Here is a 23,561-nt window from a genome sequence, read left to right as displayed (position 1 = left end):
ACTCAACGAATGGAAAGAATGAAAATTAGGATCCCAGCAGGAGTCGAACCCAAGCATTCTGCGTGGCAATCAGATATTCTACCACTGAGCCACGCCAGGTCTATAAATTGGTTTGTAAAAACAGCCTACGCAGGTGTAATATCGGTGCACGTCAATTTTGGTTGTGGTGCTGGCTATCTAATTTTACAAGAAAGCAATAAACACTACATGATACTCCTACGATGTCTACTCCTACGATACAGGCGTCATATCAGATTAACACCTGTAGTTCCAGTGTTTGCTCCGCTTTTTATAGCAGTCTAATAAACATTACGTTTGTATTCCTATGATTGATTCAGCAAGCTATACTGAAGCATTGCTCGACCCCGGAGGAATACATTAACGAAAGTTACATATGATATCCACAGCACCGCACCGTAAAGTGCACTTTGTCCGCCAGAACGACGCAGTGTCCGCTTCATTTCTTACGAGGCTGGCGATGGCCTCATGCTGACCGAGGATGATGCCAGATTGATTGACAGCCGCTTTGTAGACTAGGCTACGTAGGCCACATACGCCCAGGTAGTCTACAAATACGACAAACACCATCCACTGATGTTGGTCTACGTAGCACTATCCAGGCCTACCAGTCTCGACGGCCTATACCTCACCAACGCAAAGGGTGGCTTCAGGTTCCGACATGTCGCCGGCTCTGTCGACAGACAATTTGTCGACGAAATGACCGAGGCATCCACGAATTCCAACAGCTCTACTATACCACAAACTTCACTACACATGGACCCCTCGTCACCACGATCTCGACCGGATCCTATAAGCAGTCATGACCAGCTGCTGGTGCTCACTGATCACGGTGATGATGCCCTTGTTCAAGAACTGTCAAGAACTTCTTGCACACATGCACAAGCGTCCGTGAAACGTGTGTGCGTTCTCGGGACACGTACTCTACATATATAATAATAATATTGGGGTTTAACGTCCCAAAACCACGATATGATTATGAGAGACGCCGTAGTGGAGGGCTCCGGAAATTTCGACCACCTGGGGTTCTTTAACGTGCACCTAAATCTAAGTACACGGGCCTCAAACATTTTCGCCCCCATCGAAAATGCAGCCGCCGCGGCCGGGATTCGATCCCGCGACCTTCGGGTCAGCAATCGAGCGCCATAACCACCAGACCACCGCGGCGGGGCGTACTCTACATATCAGCTTACCGCTTCTGGTGTTGGTCATACCCACGTTGCCATTGGCAGCGTTACCCAACCGTAAACAACTGGTTATATAACACATATGCGGCTCTTCAACATATATAAGTGTGCGTATAAAAGTTATACAAATCTTTAGCGCCATTTGGTAACGTGTCGCTCAGCAAAAAAGTTACGCCACAGTCACCTACCCGCCGCATGCTTCGCATAACAATGACTCCCACGGTACGTGGGATCTGCCGAATTTTTAGGTACGTTGGTGGGAAAATAGAATATAGCGTTGTTGTGCCTGAGGTTCTCAAGGCAATAAGTAAGTAATGTTCTGTGTTGCATCTAGAGTTGACTTGCTTCGACCTCACATATCTTTAATTCTCTACATCCAAAGTTATTTCTTGAAAATAGTTCCGAAAATGCCAATTTTTTTAGTGCTTGATTAGACCTGCGCATTGCATAAATGCCCGAAATTCACTTGGAATATTATATTTATTTGTATAGCATTCATTAGCATTTGTTCAATTCTAGAGACGGTTGGCTTCATTATAATGTGATCATCCCAAAGACAACTTTTGTGGCGAAACTGACTTCGCACAGCGTATCTAAGGGAGCCTCTGTGAGCATGCTCTGTGTTAGTCGCCACGACATGAGGGCTTCAATGAAAGGGGTCACAATTGGCACGAAGGGTGACGAAAGAGCGAGGCAAGTTTTTATTGCACGTTATGTACAACACTGCGCAAAGGGTGAGGAAAATGTAGCCGTCCAGTTGAAACCAACACGACGTGTTTTCAAGTGAGAGCATCTCTGTTTTTTATCTCCATTGCATCAGTGGTTTCCCTCGTGAGCTGGTCAGAATTTCTGGCTAGCGAATGCGAGCAGTTGAACAGGGGCTTGCAGCCGCAGCAAACACAATGCATGGTGAGGTTGCCTCACAAGGCAATTGTATTCGCAACTTCCAGGTACCGTGGCGCCGCCGAGTGGTGGCCGCCGGAAGCTCTGTTGAGATTATTGAAATGTTGGACCCGCTTGAGTCAGCGAATGTTGCCACTTGTTTTGTCTCATTTGGGGTCGTTTTGCGACGATGTGCACGTCTCGATAAGTGACAATTTCGGTTCCTCAATGTGAACGGAAAATAAAAGAAAAAGGCAACTGATTTACTGCGGGCCTCGGTGCTCACAGCGTACAGCGGGAGGCAAAGCAAAAGCCTCCCCTTCAGATTAGCGCCTCGAAAACCCGTGAGTGGTTAAGCGGGTTAAACTTCGCAAGCAAATAACCAAGGCCCATGAATGTATGTAGAATCCCATTTTGTGTTTTAGTATATGTCTACTACCTCATATCACCTTTCTTGCGCTTCGTTCCTCCGCTCAACACAGTCGCTGTGCAGACAGTACCAGAACTGATAAGGAATGCGTTCCGCCTCTAGAATATAATGAAAAGTCCGCTTTCAAAGCGTCCATCCCACCATTCCACGTCTGAAGTGGCTGTGAAGTGCCTCCGTGACCTTCACATCTCCAGCTCTTTTTGTTCGGTATTACTTGCTGATGGCGCTGTTTTTTCGTCCCTGTCCCGTACGATGTTACTTATTGCACTTCTCATAAACACCGAAAGCGTAGGATGATAACAGGAACGTTACATCTTAAACGTGAAAATTGCGTCTTGTGCTGGTTTCATTCGCTGCTTGTCGACCTATTGTGGCATTCCGCTGTTTACTTTTTCTCTTTTTTACCAAGAAAGCGCAATAAAATCGTATTTCCGATAATCGCACATGCCTCAAATGGTTCTTGTGCTTCGGTCTCGAAGGGCAACACATCTTTTTTTTTTTCGTTTACTTACATTACTTCGTGCTTTTGAAGGGAGCTGAGCTAGCTACGCGGCAGAATGCAATGCAAGCAGAAATGAGATAAAGCATGTCTCCGAGAATGTCTCTGATATTAGTGAGACATCTTTACTGAGTCTCCTACTACCATATCGTGCTAACAACACAGCGGGGGTTGCAACACGCGATTAAGCGCCGCAAGTAGCGCGACTAGTGTGTTTGCTTTATTTACAATTGTGTGCATATTTATCTTCCTAATGAGGTTCCAGTCACGTAACCGACATTCCTTTACTTATTATAATATGTCACCGCAACCCTGCTTTCACTAAAACATAAATCGGAGTGCAGCCGAAGCGCAAAGAACTGAACTCTTCGCCAAACATGTACGTTCCTAAATCGTCTGCAGCGGGCCGATAATCTCAACGACCGCCATGTTGGATGTACAGTCGCGCCACCTATAGGCCGTGAAAGTTGCGAATACTATCGCGCTGACAGTAGACGAAAGCTACGTAGAAGGAAGGGACACGGGACAACACATAGCTACGTAACTTTCGTCTACTGTCAGCGCGATAAAGTATACACTATGAACAACCAAACTGGCCCTGACCCTGGCTCTTCTCACAAGGCAAGTTTTTCAACATTATACCTTTGCTTATGTTAAAAAAATCAGTTTCACCGCACGGGCGAAGCAATGAATGCGATAGCAACAAATTGTAATGTTTATACGAAGTAAGGCTGGCAGCTAACTCTTTTGGATCTGAGCTCGTGTAACTCTACAAAAAACGCTGGTGTAACAGAACACGGCCACTATAGGGAGAGCTGCGCTTTTCGCACAGACTCTTCGCGTTGCGAGCGCAGCACATAGAAAGAAGGGTATACGAGCCAACCGTTGATCCCTGCCAAGATAGCGCGGGCGTCAGCGATTGCGACCGAGCCCTTAGAATCAAAGTTCACAGTTGCTGCTCGGCTCCGTGAAGAATTTTCTCTTTCTATCTTTCTTTCTGTCTCTCTGTTTCTTTCTCTTTTTCTTTCTTTCCTCCCTCTCTCTCTGTAGTCATTCTCTCACCCATCAGGGTTATACAGGCCATGCCGTAGCGGATTTGCCCAAATTCTGTGGCACATACCCGTTCCTGATGGTGATAGTTTTCGGGCACGGTCAGACACCTTACGCCGTGCTAGAATAGCTTCGCTGTTAAAAAATAAGCACGTTATTGTCTCTTAGCGTTTCTCATCTGTTTGGTGCACTTAGTGACTCCATAACGGTGATTCACGTGACATCATTGGGGTACATACTCTCGATAGGTCCACATACGAGAAATATCATTTGTGATTCTCTCATACCCTGCTTTGCCATGCAGTCGCCCACCCATTCTTTCTTGTTTCGCATGGCCACCGTGCGCGATCAACTGATTTCGCTCCATTTTGTGTGTTTCTGCCTGTAAAAGGGGAGATAATAGAGTGTAGCCGACAAGCGCGAAATCCTGATAGGTTCAACGCTTAGTTGTGACATTGTACGCATACTTTATAAAGAAACAAGTGGCGAGGAGATATCACCTGTAAGAAGGGCAGTGAAGGCGAGAACTAAACCAATGAAAAAGGCGCCGGATTATTTTATTCTTCCAACGGAGGCTAGCCCGCATCCATGGTTTTTCGAATTTTTTTATTGCGATAGCAATTATATGGACACTATGGACAGGTTTTCACCGTCGCCATCATGTTCCGTAGAAAGTGCAAATCGATACATCCCTCCTTGCATCGCATTTCTACCCGCGAGTAAAAGCTTGCGAGCACCGGCGAGGAACATGGCTGAAGCAGATGAAACAAGCTGGCCATCTCCGTCGCATGGAGGGCACATGCGATTATATCAGCCCGCGTGCGAGACCTGTTTTGAGGCCAGAAAGGAAACGCCCCGCTCTTCTTTCGCTGAGAGAAGGAGCACGAAGAGACGCCGGGAGAGGAGAGGGGCTGCGTGGCTCGAGTAGAAACCCTAAACTTTCACTATAAGAATGCGGTCAGGAGCACTGGCACGCGAGCTATCTTGGCAGACGTCAGCAAATTGCTCGTATACCCTTGTACGCACTGTGATCTCACCGCTTCATGATCGAGCACTGATATTACGAACTGCACAAAAACCGCTTCTTTCTCAGGAGCGGCCGTATTCAATACACCGTTTTGTAGAGTTATGCGAGATCGAATCAAAAAGTTAGCTGCTAGCCATAGTTCTTTATTCTTACATATCCCTGCTTTGCCTCAAGGCGTTACAGCAGAGGGTTACAGAATTGAAACAAAAAACACGGTTGATCCCTCCGTCATAGGAATCGTAATAACACAAAGTAAAGCGTGCCCTTACAGAAGTAACTGAATGCTTACTGTACATTGATATAAGAGAGTTTGCACAATGTATATTGATGTCTGGCAGCTAATGGCGCGTTTAACGTGTATGCACCCACTTTTATGATGGTGGTACATCTCCATCCCGATGACTAACGTCCATGCTAATGATTAAACAAACCCTTGTGTAGCTGTATTAGTTAACGGTGAAAGCATAGTCAGAGAACGAGGTGTGATAGCCATAAGAGCGGCGCATATTGGATGTAGAACTTGGTCGCCATCCCGCGGCATGCTAAAATGTGATTGAACACCACGGCCGGACTAGAGGGAAACGCAAAGCGCGTCGTGCCGCCCAGTAGCCCGCCGCGATTTTTCTCGGGGGTGAGCGCGTGAGCTTGGAACGCGGTGTTACAGCCAGGTGAGGCAGGCGCAGCGTCGCAAGCTTTTTTGGTTTGTATTGGCGTGATGCTGAGCGAGGCCGACGCTTTTACGACCGCTTGGGCAAGGTCGCCACCTCGCTGTGTGGTAAGGCAGTGACAAAAGTAAACTTCTATTGAAAACCGCGCCGAATGGGACGACGCATAACGCGTTGCAGGTGGCTAGTCGCGGAGGCCACAGCAATGACGAATTACTTTACCTTACCACTCCCAGAGGTCAACACCACCCAGCCGACCGTGAGAGTGGTAGATGTAAAAGGCGTGTTCGTAAAGCCTCCAGAGTCTGTGACCATGGCGCAGTGGATAGCGTGCCTGGCATCTGTTGTTGCGGGCCGAGCGGTTGTGGGTTCGATGCCCGTTGACGGAACCTTTTTTTCTTTGTCATCTGATTGTGTATATTTTTTCGACGTCATTTCCGTGACGGAAATACGTCACTGAAGTCTTGGTGGACCCCGGCATAAACACTTTCGTGGTTAAAAAATACATTTTCATTGACACTGGACACTTGCTCAGATTCCATTGGTTAATAGTTTTAACAAAAACGAGTTGGCATACAGGTTCGTCCTGGCCCGGTATGGCCTTATTAGGTGTTCATGGTCTGTGCGTTGAGAAATATAATCTGGCTTTTTTAAGTAAATGCTACGCCTATTCCGTTTCTTTATGAAATATCTGGTATAAAGCTTCAGACGAAATTGTTTACGACGGGACAACGGTGACTCCCAGTTAACTCCTTTTTCATTCGGTACAACTGTGATTTTTTCCATGCTGGCCCAAGACAACCTGGCTGCTCTGTTTTGAATTCTTTCCAATTTATTAATCAAACCTACTTGTGATGGGTCCCAAAGAGTACAGGCATATTCTAAAATCGGTCAAATACAAGTGAGGTAAGCTGTGCTTCTAAGGCTAGAATCTGCACATCTCAAATTCCTTTGGATATAATTCAATGCTACTACGGCTTTGGAAACCACATAATCCACATGCGCCTTCCAGGAACAATCATGCGACAGTCACACTCCCAAATATTTGTACTTGAATTTTTTGTCTAAATTATTTCTACTTAAATGATAATTTTGCATCAATTAATTTTTTTTCTTCTTTGTAAAACACACATGGACGCGCTTATTCGTGTTTAAATTCATTTGCCACTTAGACACCATTGACGAATACGTTCCGAGATCAGCCTGTAATTCAAGGACATCCGCTTCAGTCTGGATTTTTCTGTAAACAACGCAATCATCACCAAAGAGCCTTATACTTGAGCTTTTGCCTATGTTAATGTCACTATGGACCCATTAATAAAAATTATGAATAGCAAAGGCCCCAACACAGATCCCTGTGGGACCCATGACATGACCTCAAGAAAATCCGATTTAATGCCATTCAAGACAACACATTGGCGGCGTGCCAGGTCATTCTCGATCCAATTAAAAATTCTTTCATCTATCTTGAGTATTCGTAATTTTTCAAGGAGCAGAGGATGGGAAACAGTGTCGAAGGCTTTGCTGAAGTCTAAAAAGATGCAGTCTGTTTGCCCACCTAAATCAATTGCAGATACTAGGTCGTTATAGGACTCAAGAAGCTGGGTTGTACATGAAAGCCTTTACGAAAACTGTGTTGAGCCTTCTTATTAACTCGTAATCCAACAAATGCTTCATTATAGCTTTGTATATTATGTTCAATAATCTTCACGATATCGATGTAAGTCAGATAGGTTTATAATTTGTGGCATCTTTTTTGTAACTTCCTTTGTGAAGCGGGACTTTGTTTGCTATCTTCCAGTCTTGCGCGGCACCAGTCTTGCGGCAACTGACCAGTACATAATGATTTTCAAAGATCAGATAAAGATAAAGCGCAATGGGGCGAGCACACTGTTTTAGTACTCTTGGAGAGACACCATCAGGACCGGTAGCTTTACTTTCGTCGAGATTCCCGAGCAAGGCCTCAATGCCGCTAACACATAATATCGAGTGGTTGCATAAGAGGAACACAACTACCTGGCAAGGGTGAGCTCAATGCACACTTAGGAAGAAAAACTGATTGAAAGTAATTATTTAAGCACTTCGCTTTTTCTGCATCGTCGGAAAGAGTGCGTACATCGAAAATAAGTTCACTTATTCCAACGGGATCAGACCCACGTCCCTTTAAATACTGCCAGAAAGGTTTAGAATTTAGTCATATTTTTATTTAATCATTTGAAGAAGTGCTACGTTGCATTTTCTGACGCGTGTTTACATTCCCGTGTTAGTTCCTGTAGCTTCTTATAATGAACTTTACCTTTTGTTTTTTTGCATATTTTAAATACGCACCTTCGTTTCTTAATTAGTTTCAGGATACCGTAAGTCACCCATGGCTTTTTACGCTTCTTAAGCTTATCCAAGTCAATACTCGGTATCAACTGCTCTGAAAATTCAAGTAACTTGTTTTTAAATATGTTCCACAAGTAATCTACGTTGTGTTCTTCTGCCAAACATTCAAATACAGGCAAATAATCGAGAAGACTTGCGGAAATTGACGAATAGTCGCCTTTATCAAAAAAGAACTCCTTTCTACTGGCACGCTTTCTTACTCTCTGAATTTTTGTTCTAATGCCTGCTACAACAACCTGATGATCGCTAATACCTGGAATAATATGAGCAGTACTTACTACATTTGGCGAGTTACAAAGAGAAGATCAAGGGTATGATTGTCTTGTGGGTTCCAAAACGTACTGTATCAACCCAACAGTATCAACAATGTTTTTCATTTCTAGGTTAGTACGGCTGGCATGCAACACCTCGCACCAGTCCTTTTTCCACTCTGGATCGGGTAAATTAAAATCACCCGCTAATAATATAATACGGTCAGACGCCTGTGAAACGATATCACCTAATATTTACATAGCTCCGAAGTTTGCGCATGGTGGTCGATAAAACGCCCCAGCCACGAAAGAAAAATTGTTACCCACTGCAACAGTACACCAAACCGACTCGACTGCGTCATTATTGATGTGAAGAATACAGGATGAGAGGGACAAATGAACTAACAAAAAACACCACCGCCAAGACTTGGCCTATCTTTACGATAGGCAGTTAGTTGTTGGGAAACCCTTCGTTATCAGCGGTGGATGGATCGAGCCAGGATTCTGTACCGAACACGATATCTGCCTTCGCAGACTCAACCAAGCCAGCAAACTCATCTATTTTGTTTATTACACTTCGGTAATTTACCACTGCAATAATTAAATCGCGATGAATGCAAGCAGTAGAATTTTCATGTCATCGTTTAGACAAGGCAACGACTTCTTCCTTTTCATCGTCCGATCTAAACGCTCTGCCATTTATAATCAGTTTATCGGCTTTTAGCTTAACCTGGTTCTTCTTATCCGCCCTTTTCACTTTAACGTATTCCCAAAGTTTCTTTCGCAACGTACGCGTCTCAAATGAATAATCCTGCTCAACGCTATACTGTGTACCTTTGAAGTTCTTAGCTTTCTTTGGGATGGCCTCCTTTTCTTTATCAGTTGAAAAGTTCACAATGATTGGTCTTTTTCTCCGTTCATTAAAACGGCCTACCCAATGTGCCCTTTGAGCTGATGTCAGGTCATATCCAAGTTGGGCAGTGCAGATGCGTTTAACAAGGGTCTCAGACTGTTCCCAAGTTTCATGCTGGTTCGTATAACATTACGGCATGTCGCTATCACATTCACAGCTTCGCTTTTTCATTGGAACAAATCTTTTTCAAAATTCAAGGGACAAATTTCTCTCCCCCAACCTCTATAATCTAACCCCCCCTCCCTGCCCACGCCACGCCGCCGCCGAACTGATGAACCCCGCCATTCACACACCGCCGCCGGTGACTTAGGGTCCCGCACACAGGTCTAAGTGTGGCTTGGTGAGGGGCCCCGCAGCCAGTCTTGTCAACTTGTTGAATGCAGAGCAAAGAGTTTTCTGTTCCCAAGTAGTGATGCAAGGCTCGCTCTCGTGTGTCAAGGCTAATAAAGCGGCGTGTTAATAAAACAGGGCCCCGAAGCACTTAGTGTTTGTTCAATTAATCACTCGAGCAGCCAAATGCTTGGTGCTCCAGTGAGGAGGGTGCAAGTGTACAAGGTCTCGGCAGCCACTTTCGAGTTGCTGCTGAAAGGAAGGCACCCCTCACGATGGCTCTGCTGGCTGCTCTGGTACACGGCGGACAGGAAAAAGACGAGACAAGCGCTTGTCTCGTCTTTTCCTGTCCGCCGTGTGTTATTTTCACGCTGTTAACCTTAAGTATGCACAACCAACTAGCCCAGTCAGCCACTTTATTATGTGGTAGCTAGTATCGGTTGATGACTTGTGCTCTGAGGAAGGAAATGTTTCACTTCTCAGGCATTATTTTCTTAAAGCTTAGCTTGTTTCTGATAAGCCAACTTTTGGCATCCACATTTCTTACAAAATTTGTTTTTATGGCTGATGATTGCATTATACCTTGGTTAATTACTGACAGGCGAGCCTACTCATGAAATTAGGTTATTAACAGTGTACTTTGAGAATCATGTCGATGAGTGCGTACATACTAGGGGCGTGCAAATATTCGACCTTTCGAATATTTTTTCGAGTACTGTTTGCTATTCATTCACATTGGAATTTTACTGCTCGAAGTATTCGAACTTTCGCAAAATAAATATAATGCTTCGTTCGCTTCTCACAGCGCTTCTAAATGATGCGTGCAAACGCAGTTCTCCTCGCGAAATTCAACATGTCTAAAGCTTATTGGCTGTCACCACGACTGGACGCTATTTTAGACAACGTAGCTTCAGTACTGCACACAGGCTATGAGAGTGCAGCGTAAAGGGCAAGCGCCAGCCTGCTTATACTGTACTTAATCAATTGCAATGCACGCCCAGTTTTCGAGAGCTCTAAATAAATATTACATCTACGTGTAAATGTTTACAGGATGCTTTAAAAACTATGCCGTGCCGTTGTGTTGATGATCAGAAGAAAAAAAGGGCACATTGTCCCTCATAGAAAGTTTTCTGGTAGCAGTTCCTTTCCTTCAGCGAAAGTCATTTCCTTTCCTTTCCAGCGAAGGTCATTTCCTTTCCTTCAGGCTTTAAGGTCATTTCTGGACATGCCTCGATCGTGTGCCGTTTCAAGGTCGTTACCTTGACAAGCTTGGTCTAAATGTAGCTGCTTGAGACGCCTGCTAGCTTGTCATCAAGATCCGGATATTCTCTCATTTTTGGCCCGTGGAACTAGGCCGTAGACATCAGCTGAATGTTTTCCTTCCTTTGTTTGCACCAGTCATGGACACGGGTTTTTTGGGCATACAGAATAGGACCAAATGGCAGACTGATGTCTATTGGTGGTACATAATGGAGGCAGTAACATTAAAGAATCACATGGACAACGAATTCTGACCAACTCGCGAGGAAATGTCAAAATAGACATTGTAAGCTTGCCCATCAATCCGTTTACCGGAGAAGGAAATGGCAGTTTTCTCGCATCAGCTGCCCGTTTGATTTGGTGGTTAAATGCTTTGTCTGCCCCCTCCCCCTTTTTTTCTTTTGTGGGTTGTTCTGTATATATATTTATTTATTTGTGTGATCATGTACCATAAACACTGAGTTGTTAGCGCTGTCCCACATCCATGTGATTCTTTGCACTGCTGCCTGAATCACGTAGAATAGACGCGACGTAGCTGTCCTCAACATGTGAAATAACTTTCCATTGATATGAGTGTTCATAATCAAGGTGCGTGTCACCATGTACACTTGACTGAGAACAAGGTTGACACACTCAGACTGTAGTCAAGCATAAAGTGAGCCTGTGCGGACTAGAGGGCCCTGCAATGAGCGTGGTCAGAAAACGCTGCTGATCGATAGTCGAGGCTCCCGAGAGCATGTGAACCAAACATTATAGTGCAGCATGCAGTCTCATACTTGCAATTAATTCTCAGTCAGCTAGAAATTGTTCGTACCTCTCTTGACAAATCGTGCCATAAGCCCAAAGTCCACGGCCATTGGCTCGTTTGAGCATTGTGAGCTGCATAGTTACCGCAACCACTGTGAGATGGCACGATGTGCTCGCTCGTGATTCCAGTGAAAGTAAGCCGCACGTTCGAAGGAAAAATTGACAGATCCCACGCCTTGTGGGAATCGGTTTCACGTGTGAAGCAATCAGCAAGTAGTTGTCTGTGCTGCATTTTATGGCTTTCAGCCAAGCGTTATGAAGTGCATTGACGTGCTTTTATAAGCGAGTAGTTGTGTGCACATCGTGGCTTTGCAGGCACGTCAAGTACACTGGCGTTTAAAGGGTAACTCATAGACTGATGTAATGTCAGCACTCACTTTATAGCACATACATCAGTATTATCGAAACGAAGTGCACTCTACGATGCGATTATGTGAATATCACATGTAACTTTCGTTAGCATATTCCTGCGGGGTTGAGCAACGCTTGACTATAGCTTCCTGAATCATAGGAATACAAGTGTAATATGTGTTTGTTAAGCGGAGCCAACACTGGAACCACAATTGCCGTTAATCTGGCATGACGCCTGTACCAGGAGAACATATCTAATTTTTACTGCTTTGTTCTAAAATTAGATAGCCAGCACTGCAAGCACAATTGACTTTGCACTGACATTACGCCTCCATAGGGTCTTTTTCCAAAACAGTTTCAAGACGTCGTGTGGCTCTGCGGTAGAATACCTGACTGCCACACAGAATGCTTTAGTTCGAGTCTTGCTGGGATGATAATTTTAAATGCGAATGCATTTCTTAGTCGGGGCATGTCAGGCGTCTGTCGGTGTCTGCGCGCCGGCAGGTGTTATCTCTCCGCTCTCACTCCCTCACCCATAGCAACAGCTGCAGGCGTGCGTGCTTATCCTCGCCCCTAGCAACCGGAGCAGGTGCTGCGGGCGGAGTAGTGGAGAGTGAGTGGAGAGGAAGAGCGCGCTGTGGCGTGTGAGGGCGCTCGCATCGCGCGCTCGGCGGAGCTCCCCGTGTGTGGAGAGAGTGTAGGAGAGGGTAGGTGCAGTGCTTTGCCGCTCCTTCTCTTGCCGTTCGTTCTCTCTCCTCCCTGCGCCCCACTCTCCCGTCCGCGCGCTCGCACGTATATATATATATGGAGTGAAGCGCACGCCTCATGGCTGGGTGCCTCTCAAGGCAATTACTACGCCTTGTACTCCCAGCGCAAGAAATGCATTCGCATTTCTTCACGATTCTCTTCGGGGAGGTGGGGGCATTTTATTTTTTCCATTCGTTGGGCCAACACTGCCAATGTCAGTTTTTCTTAATGCTTTCGCATTTAAATTACCAATGTCTGTTCTCGCCGTCCCTGGGTAGATATGAACTGTCAATCACCTGTGGTGCATACCCACTTATACCATGGCTCGTGGTATACTGGTATGTGCCACACTTGCCTTGACGTCATATGCGGCAGGATTTTCGCATTATTCATGTCATGACCAGACAGTCATATTCATCAAACCCTCTTACCTCCCCATGCCAATTTCGGTCTACTCCAAGCTGAGGAGGTGATCACGAGAGCACCCATACGTGGGCGGCTAGATAGATAGATACGTAGATAGAAACGCTCAAAGTGCCTGGGGTTCCCTAAAAAATGCTTCGCATTTAAAACGAGAGAGTCCTCGTGACGTGTGATGCAGCTTCCTTCCCCCGTGCCATCCCTGCCTGCTTACGTCCCAGGGTGCATGTCAGGACAAGAGAAGGGAGAGAGCACTTGCAGCGTGCCAGAAATCCCTGTAACTCCGCGCATACTTGACGGATTTTTAAAAATTTTTGTGGCAGTCAATTTGTGGGACAGCAAACTCCTTTAATGAAGTTGTTCAAAGATTACCTTGAAAGGTGTTGCAGGGCCCCTTTGAAATGCATTTCATCGCCATTTTGTGAATGCAGTGTCACTGTCTGCCACTGATGGTTGGCTGTTGCTAATGCTGTGAACGTGGTTTCAGTTTCGTACTTGATCGACTCGTTTCCGAAATAAGTTTTCCGGATAATGTCCTGGCGCTGCAAAATCAGCCTGTGATATCAAATTCATTAGTATCACTTGAAGTACAGCAAACTATTAAATGAAGGAAAGAAGATGGCTTTTAAGGGCTCGTTTTTCTTTGTGAGACACAATATAAATGAGAACTAACAGACAATAATGCCAAGGAATGTAATTGAGATGTCATTTGTAATAATTGGGATATAAATGTATCCATTTATATCCCAGTTATTACAAATGACATCTCCTATACTTTCCTTGGCATTATTGTCTGTTAGTTGTCATTTATATTGTGTCTATACATTTATATCCCAATTATTACAAATAATGTCTCCTATACTTTCCTTGGCATTATTGTCTGTTAGTTGTCATTTATATTGTGTCTATACACTTATATCCCAATTATTACAAATAATGTCTCCTATACTTTCCTTGGCATTATTGTCTGTTCTAATTTATATTGTGTCTAGCAAAATATTAAAGTTATTCAAGCTCGTGGCGATACTGTGCATTACGTAATCTGTGTCATACGCGACAGACGGCCTGCAACACAGTTTTCTTTTCAAGCAGTGGAGAGCATGCTGCCGCCAGGTCTACAGGCTACCGTGAAACAGGAATTGTTTTCTGTTTGGCTATGTTTTGCACTACGTTCTAACGTGAAATCGCCCACTCATCCGGCATCCGCAAAAGTCGTGTGGAAAACATTTGACCTCTCCCACTGGAACTGACGTCTACGCCAACTGGCACAGAGTAGGAGAGGGAAACAGCAGACACCTTTCTCCAAAAAAAGAAGAGCTACCCTTCAAGAGATCATGAACCACTTTTCAAAGTAATGATCTAATGACCTCAGTATCGGAGTTTACTGCCTCCTGAATCTATTGCTGCAAATATTTCTGGGATCCGTCAAGAATGAGCGGAGTTACGGGGGTTTGGTGCACGCTCTCAGCGCTTTCTCTCTTTGCTCGTGCCGACGAGCGCACTGGAAGCTACATAGGGAGGGATGGCACGCGGGAAAGAAGTTACGTCAGCGCGCTTCATGCAACGCGATCGCTCTCCCGCTGTGATTCGCATGCGTGAGTGCGGCTACCGTGTAAAGTTAGCAGACTGAGGAGTGTGGTGCCGGCAAGTGGTGGCACCCCATGGCAAGAAGTGCATCTGATCCGAACGCCGCTCTCGATTTATGTCGGCTGTCGGCCAGTGAGGATGCTGTCTTATGCAACGCGGCGAAGCAGATACGCGATGTCGGCTGGCAGATGCCCCGCCCACCGACGAAAGTGAGAACCGGCCTTTGTTTGAAAAGAGGGCGCCTGAGAAAACAACAACTTTGCGCTCCGCTTGGTAGCATTGACGCGGTGCGCACGACTGCAATATTTGGCTGAGCAATTCATAGCCATGTCAGCTTTCCGCAGGATGTGTTTTTCAACAAACCCAAGGGGTGCTTCATGACCCTTTCAGGGGGTAGTTACGAGAGATTAAGGTAATGTTGCACAACAGACATCATATTAAGTTTTCGGCATGCAGTGCCATTTAATGGGGCATAGCTTTCCTTGAGCAAGATAAACTTAATTAATGTACATAAAACCACAGCACGGAGCTAGCCTAGTCTAATTGTGGCATAAAAATACCCGTTATTGAAATTACCCTTGTACTAAACGTAAGTGAGGTTTTTCTTAGTGCCCTAAATGTGCTGCACTGAAAAGGAACCACACATATTTCTTCCATAAGAAGCTCTTCTTCGTGTCTGAATCCACCAGGCCAGTGATATTGCACAGACAAAAAACGTTAAAATGTGTACCACACATATGCCACAAAGGTATCAGATATTCCTGTATACATACATGTGCAATAACATGCTCCAGTGATCGCTATGCTTGAAGGTATCTTAAAAACTGGCTGACTAATAGCATGAGAGTTTTGGTGATTGATGATAAATAGCTACCGTTGTATTTGAACTGACGCTTATAAAACACTCGAGAGAATAAATGATGGCATATTATGACATACAGAACAGCCATTGGCAGCAAATCTTAGGTGGGGACCGCCAACCGGCCCACTATCTAAAAAACTGGTCGGGCCAGTCTAAAACTGGGCAGGTGGCCACCCAAGCAGCAGATGAGGAACGTCTAACTCAATGCGTGCCCTTGTCCGCCACATCAGTTGGGCCTGGCCAAAAGAGATGCTTTTTTGCTCATAAAGATGCTTAGGGATCCTGTGCAGTTTTTTTTCTGTGATTTCACTTCAAGGTATTCGTAAAATGTTCAAGAAATTTTCTATTCAATTTGCACTCAAACTTTATTATTCAGATTTTCTTTGCAACCAAAATTTTGCTATTCGCACAGCTCTAATCCATACACCTGATGCCCAATGACAGCAACTGTTGGTGCAGAAAATTTTAATTGCATGTAATGCTGTTGCACCAAATGTCTTTCCTTCATAAAATAGATTATACTTACTACCTACAAGTCTAGCCACTTGATTTTGCCCTTTCTTCAGTCTGTCGTCCTGCTGATAGGGCTTCAAGCTACACAAATATTGATCTTATGTACAAAAAGTGATGCATTTTAGTCATAAATTGTGAGGCCCATCAGGAAGCTTTTAAAAATCTGCACTGACGTAAATCACCGGGGAGTCAGGGAGTCCTGACCCCTCTTGTGTTCAGGGTGAGGGGGACACTCCTTGCATTGTCCCCCCTTGAGATTTGTCTTTCAAACACCATATATTTGAATTGCTTGAGAGTTAAGTATAGTGCAATAACTGTTTTGTTAATGCCTGCTTATTTTGTAATGTCTGTGTTCCATACCCTTCAACTATGAATGAAGGAAAGAAGATGACTTTTAAAGGCTCGTTTTTGTTTGTTTTTTAGACACAAAATAATGTCTGTTAGTTCTCATTAATACCGTTCAGCTGTGTGTGACTATCGAAATCGCCACTTGACCGCTTTTGGAGAAGACTCGATGGAACATTGCAATTACTTGAGCTGGGGGAACCCATGCTCATTTTTAAAATATTATTTCAAAGCATGATTTTACTTTTACGTAAATAAAAATAAAACAAGATGGCCGCCATGGCAATATGTGTGTCACCGCTTGTGATTTAACTAGATTTACGCCACTGAAGTAGTCAGTAGTTAACCTGCCAAACTTGGTAACAAAGAGAGGAAAAGCTGAGGTAATCGCATATATAGTGCAGTTTCCGAAAGTGCACTTTCCTCTGCTTCAGCAGACACATTTGTTAACGTTATTGCAAATATCAACTTTGATGTGTAACGTGTTCACAATCCAGTGTCGCACAATTTACTTTGTATCTTCTTGAACTTACATGTGTGGAAAGCAACGTTGTGTGATTAATATTTTTGTATTTTTACTTATTTTCTTTTTTGAATGACCATGTGCAATGTTTGCCACTTTATGTATATGAAGATTTTTTTCGTCAGCACTCCTGCTTCGGCCTGAATGTGGCCTGCAGTATGTATACAAAAAAATTTTAAAAAATATAGACAGCTAGAAGAATGGTGGATCTCTGCTTGTTTTACAAAGTTATCCTGTTAAACTTGTTTAGCGGCTGTGTAACTTTAGCAAGTCTTGCATGCACGGGCAGCTGCTCCTGTTTCACAGCTTTTTTGGTTGTAGTGTGAACAGGAGCTTGTAAGGCTGGCATTTTAATGGAAAATTGTAATGCGCACTTGCACACACAAAAGGAAAACATTATCTTGCGATTTATGTTCACTGCTTTTCACAGTTAATTTTGAGAGAGGAATTTTGCACTGTCACTTTGACTGTTGTGGTCTTGAAAGTACACGCACAGACAACACAGATGGATGGCAGCCAAGCCAGAATAGTGTGTAGAGTCTCTGGTTCTTAAGCTTGTGCTTTGCTGCAGGATCGTGGGGTCCAGTCCAAGCTTTCACTGAAGGGACAGTGTAATGCCAGCAAGAATAGGATAAACGAATGTTCTGAGGCCAGTGGGGAAAATCTGAGCTTGTGGAATCTGCTGTGACGGTTCTCTTGCATGCGTTCTCTTCTCTCTTGCCAGCATTCTGCTCTACTGTGACGGAGTGGAACTGACGTTCGAGGGTTCGGATGCACATCAGTTCCATGGCACCAAGAAAGCGCATCTACCTCACCACACACCGGGTTAGTGTCTCAGCCTGTGTGAAAAACGTTGTTTTTGAGAACACAAATGTTGCCATTGCCAAAAGTGATGCATGATCAAGAGCATGAAGCTTCTTAACATTGAACTCTGAGATTAATTGCCACTTACAGCTGCCTCTAACACCCTACAAGATATCTCGGAGATGATGTAGTCGTATTTAAGTTTTATTGCGATAGCAATTATATGGACAGTCTCCGCTGGTTTTTGCCATCCCTATCGCCACCGTCATGCACCGTATATGTATAAGTATGTATATATACAGTAAAACCTCGGTAATTTGTACTCGGTTAATTGGGTATCCCGGATAATTTGTATTATTTGCGCGGTCCCAAATTTTTACATGTAAATTAACCGGATAATTGGTGCGGCCAGTCTGCGACTTCCCGGTTAATTGGCACACTTGGCCGCGACTTCCAAGATATGCAAAGGGTGTTGCGAATCTCGGAGGCTGTAACTAAACGTGCATTTTTTTTTTTTGATGTACGGATCTCGAAGGCCATGTTTTTTTTTACCGGAAATACGTCGTAGACGCCATGTTTTAGCAATTGCCAGGCGGCGATGCGTGCGGTTGCGATCATGATCATCATCATCTCAACAGCGATGTTAGCCACTCTAGCGAAGTGAATGTTTTGTGGAGTCTTTGTGCCATTTGGATGTCGGCTGGCGAGCATTGTGCGATTCGGTGCGACTGCTCCATTTGTCTCCTGTCTCCGCTTGAGTGTCTTCCCTGTGAATTAGTTGATTGAGGTGTGCTTGGAAGGAAGATGCCGAAGTACAAGAGCTTGTCCCTGCACGAAAAGGTGTGCTTAATTGAAGAGGCCAGCAAGTCGACGGCGTCGAAAACGGCTCTCGCCGAAAAGCACCACGTGCCTCTGTCAACGCTGTGCAACATCATCAAGAATAAGGAGAAAATTCTCGATGCTTACAGCAAGACGCACTCGTCAAAGCGTACACGAGTACGCCCGCCTACGTACGCCGACGTTGAAGCAGCTCTGATCGACTGGCTGCAGAAAGCCAACGCAGCACACCTTCCTGTGAATGGGACCATATTGCGTGAGAAGGCCAACCAGCTGGCGCTGCAACTTGGACATTCTGAGTTTAAATGCAGCAATGGATGGTTTTGCCGATTTAAGGAGCGCAACAACCTGACATTCGTGACTGTTTGTGGCGAGAGTGGCAGCGCGGATCAGTCTGTTGTCGACGGCTGGAAGCAGCACACCTTGGCTCCACTACTCGCCAAGTACGAAGCAGCAGATGTTTACAACCTTGATGAAGCTGCTCTGTTCTACAAAATGTTGCCTACGAAGACGTTCGCTTTGAAGGAGGCATACATTAAGGGGCGGAAACAGAACAAAGATAGAATCACTGTTTTGTTTGGTGCAAGCATGTGCGGTGAGCACAAGCTGCCACTGCTTGTTATTGGGAAGACAGAAAAGCCTCGTTGTTTTAAAAATGCACGACTGCCATCCAAGGATGACCTGATCTTTTAAAAAAACCAGAAAGCTTGGATGACGGCTGCACTCTTTGAAGAATACGTGCGGCACCTTGACCGCAAGTTTGCGGCCGCAGGGCGCAGCGTTTTGTTCGTCGTCGATAATTGCCCAGCTCACGGCGACATTCAGAACCTGCAGGCAATCAGGCTGGTCTTTCTACCCCCGAACACGACGTCGCTATCGCAGCCGATGGACCAGGGCGTCATACACCATACCAGGAAAATATATCGCTACAATCTGTTGAAGCGAATGCTCCTTTGCTATGACAACGGAAAGGAGTATAACATTGACCTCCTCGGTGGTATTTGCCTCATTGTTCACGCATGGAGGCAGGTGGAGGCCACCGTTATTCGATGGTGTTTTGAGCACGCAGGTTTTGTGAAAGAAGAGGCAACCTCCGCTGAGTTTGCTGTCACCGCTGTCACTTGCCCGTTTGATGAAGAAGGGGAGACTCTCTGCGCTCGATATGAGGCTTTGCACGCGGACGGGAGTGCACTCCAATCGGATTCTCCGAGTACGCAAATGTCGAGTGCACAGTGCAGACGTGTTACGCCGACATCGACAGCGAGATAGCTGCGAGATCGACCGATTCGGCCTCTAATGTTGACAGCGATGACGAGCCCTCCCGAGCACCCCCTTTGGCGGATGTCATCGATGCCTTGAGTGTTGTGCGCAGCTTCGTCGAGTGCAACGGCGGCGAGGCTGAGATGCTGCGCCTCATTGACAGGCTGGAAAATATGACTTTCAGTGCTGGGAACTACCGAACGCGTCAGTCACGCATGGAGGAATTTTTCTCCAAGTAGGCTGACTTGCCACAATAAAGGTGTGACTTCCGTACATCACGTTTTCTGGCTGATTTCTTTGATTTCGCGTTGTTTCGGATAATTGGGAATCCCGCTTCATTGGGATATTTTTCTCGGTCCCGAGGCCTTCGAATTAACGAGGTTTTACTGTATACAGTGATTCCACTCCTGCGCCAACTGCGCCAAAGTGCGCCAAATTGTATTTACTGCGCCATCCTGATAATATCGACGAAAATTGCGCCAAACTGCGCCAAAGTCTTGGGTTTGGGGGCGTCTATCACCGGAAATCGCACGGCTGGCGCGTCAGAACATGTGCAGCTTGATCTTGGGGCTGCCAAAGTCGCAACCATGGACCAAGAATTATTCCGCTGAATAAATAGCGCTCGCGCGTGCGTCTCGAGTAAGCCACGATTCCATGCACGGTGCCGACGCAGCTTCTGTTCTGCAAGTCGGCTCGACAGCAAAACGCGCTCTCCGCAGAGGCGCGTGACGTCTAGGCCTATCGGTAGCGAGGAAGTGCGACGGCGGTTCATCGGCGGACGTCGTCTGTTCTAGAAACGCTGCTGATAGCTCGTTTCAAGCGTCGCACGGCACGTAAGGAAAGCAATGTTCAGTAATAACTACATGTGCGCTGCTAAAATGTCTGTCATCTTCTGTTTCCGGACATCGCGGAATGAAATCTGGGATCGCTAGCAGTAGATATATGGGACAGTATCGAATTTTCCTTGCTTCGCGTTTATGGGAGCACGCGAACGGTGGAAACGCGTTCACACTTTTCCTCAGATGTACTTTATCCATGGATCTTCATTCGGAAGAGCTTTTTCGTAATTGCTTATACCAGCACGTCCGAGTTTGTAATCACTCTGCGGTAAATACCCCCTAAAAGGCCCTGCCCTTTCGAGCTCACGTGCTAGGGTTCCAATTCGAATTTTTTGCTTGCTTTTTAAAAATGACATCTCATTAATAAAAGCATATCTCCTGGTCGGAGCAGCCGCAAGTGCGCAGCTGTCAGTAGCGGGCCCGTCGCTGACGGCCCACAGTGAAGCGGCTACCCCATGTTGCACGTCCGCCCCTCGCTTTCGGGGGTCAATAGCTGACGGTTAAAAGAACTCAGTTTCGCTTAAGGGCGAAGCAATGAATGCGATACCAACAAATTGTATTGTTAAACGAAGTAAGGCTAGCAGCTAACTCTTTTGGATCCGATCTCGCGTAACTCAACAAAACACTGGTTTAAAGGGACACTAAAGAGAAACAATGAATTGGTTTATATTGATAAAGTGTGCTCAGAGAACTCTTGTGTAGTTTATTTCACCACCATAGGTTTATTATTAGAGGAGAAAACCAAGTTCAAAGTTTCATTTTTAAATTTCGCGCCGAACTTTGTAATTCGTGACGTAAAAGGTTTCAAAGAGCATTTAACGTATTTTGGCGCCACTGGCTCGACGAAATTTCCACAAACTCGTTATGTCAAGTCTCTGGCCCCCTCAGAGGACAATGTACTTCGATTTAACCGATTAGGAACTACGTAGGTCCAAGCAGGCGCCGTCAAAAATATGTGACGTCACGGCAAATGGTGCGGGAAATCCAAGGTGGCGTCGCCACCTGTATTTTCTTTTTGCGCGTTTTCTCGCTTATTAAGCGTCTTCTCGCAGCAAGCGTGGTGTTTTTGGTATCGTGGAAGACTTTACTAATGCGAGAAAAATCGTTTTGCTCTTTAGTGTCCCTTTAAGGGACTATGGCCGCTCCAGGAACCGAAGCGTTTTCTTGCTCTGAGTTCTCTAAACACGAAGTAAGCGTTGAGAGCGCAGCAAGTTTACGAGCCGTCTCCTGATGCCTCGAGATAGCGCGCGCGCAAGCGACTGCGCCCTTCGAACGATGCGGTCCCCTCCCCCCCCCCCCTTTCCGCTCCCCTGGAGTCCTTTCATGCACCTTACGAAAGACGGGCGGGGCGTTTCCTCTCTGTTTGATGAGCAAACGAAGGCAGGCCCGCACGCGGGAAGATGTCTCATGTGCTGTCCGTGCGACGGAGACACGGCCGGCTAGTTTAATCTCCGCTTTAGCCGCGTTCGTCGCCAGCGCTCGCGAGCTTTTACCCGCGGCTAGAATGCGCATGGTGATGTTATTAACTTGGTCTTTATACAGAAAATTACGGCAATGGCGACGGCGAAAATGCGCGGAGGGTGTCCATATAATTGTTATCACAATAAACATTTGAGGAGCCATTTCACTCTCTGAAGTGGATGATAAGCGAAGCTGTTTCGCGCATGGCAAAGAGGTGACATGGTGGAGGACAGTTTGGTATGTAAGGCCAGGTTGTTAACGTTTAATACGCAATATTAATGCGAAAGCCTCAGATGCTTTATCAAACACGAAAATTGGCCGTCGGCGGCGTCAGTCGATTGATGCAAAAATAATCATGTGATGGCGTCATGATCACGTCATAGATCGTCAAAACTTGTGACGTCATCATGGCGTCATATATCGTGATGTCACGTGATGACGCCATCGCATGACATCGTCGCTTTACACTGCTTCCGTAATCAGTCCGCCGATCATGGAGCTAGCGCAAAACCAGGTGAGGTGCAGAAAGCTTGCAGAGAGGGACGGGGAGGATCAACCCGTCGATCGAGAAGAAAAAGAACCTGGCTTTCGCATTGGAGTTTTCTTAGGGGAATGCATTAGAGATAGTTTGGCTCTTTTGCATTAAGGCACTGCTGTACAGTGCCGTCCACTCTTGGGGTGAACACGGCTCAGCGTGGCCGCGCTCTGCGGAGCGCCAGTGCATCCAGCGCGGCCGCGCATCAAAGCGCAGTGGCGCAGGCGCACAAGAATCCACAGGAGCGACTACATCGCATCGACTGCTGCAGTGCTGGCCGGTGCTGTCACGCCCGCGATTGCTTCACTGTAGTACAGCAAGAGCAGCGTGTTCCCGTGCGCCTGCGCCGTTTCGTTTCGATGCGCGACCGCGCTATATGCTCTGGCGCTCCGCAGAGCGCGGCCACGCTGAGCCGTGTTCACCCTAAGAGTGGACGGCACTGTACATCACGGCGTTTGTCTACAATATCTGCTGATAACCACATAGATGTATTTAGAATGTTATTTCATGAAGTGCAATTTTATTGATCCGGTATTCTGTTTATTTGCTAGTGTCGAAAATAATCGCCGAAGAGGTTAATCCAGAACACTCAACTGCATGAGCCCTTATTTCTTTTTTTTTAGCGAGTGAAATATGGAGTTCTCCTGAGATGATTTTTTCCATGAGATTTGCAATGAATCGAAATATTTCTAGCCTTCATAAGAGCCCCTTAATAGTACTCAGGTGCTTGAATGTTAATGCAATATGCTTCTGTATTGCACTCCAGGATG

General features: G+C 45.7%; 1 protein-coding gene across 1 annotated transcript in view; it reads left to right on the top strand.

The window, feature by feature from the left end:
* LOC119376978 (WW domain-binding protein 2-like) overlaps positions 1 to 23,561 on the top strand; it is a 152,083-nt gene that overhangs the window by 2,013 nt on the left and 126,509 nt on the right. Inside the window, 2 exon segments of the mRNA XM_037646630.2 lie at positions 17,780 to 17,854; positions 17,856 to 17,880. Coding sequence (XP_037502558.1) covers positions 17,780 to 17,854; positions 17,856 to 17,880 — 100 coding nt within the window.

Source organism: Rhipicephalus sanguineus, unplaced genomic scaffold (assembly GCF_013339695.2).
Source record: "Rhipicephalus sanguineus isolate Rsan-2018 unplaced genomic scaffold, BIME_Rsan_1.4 Seq304, whole genome shotgun sequence".
Classification (NCBI taxonomy): Eukaryota; Metazoa; Arthropoda; class Arachnida; order Ixodida; family Ixodidae; genus Rhipicephalus; species Rhipicephalus sanguineus.
This window is presented reverse-complemented; position numbering and strand designations above follow the sequence as displayed.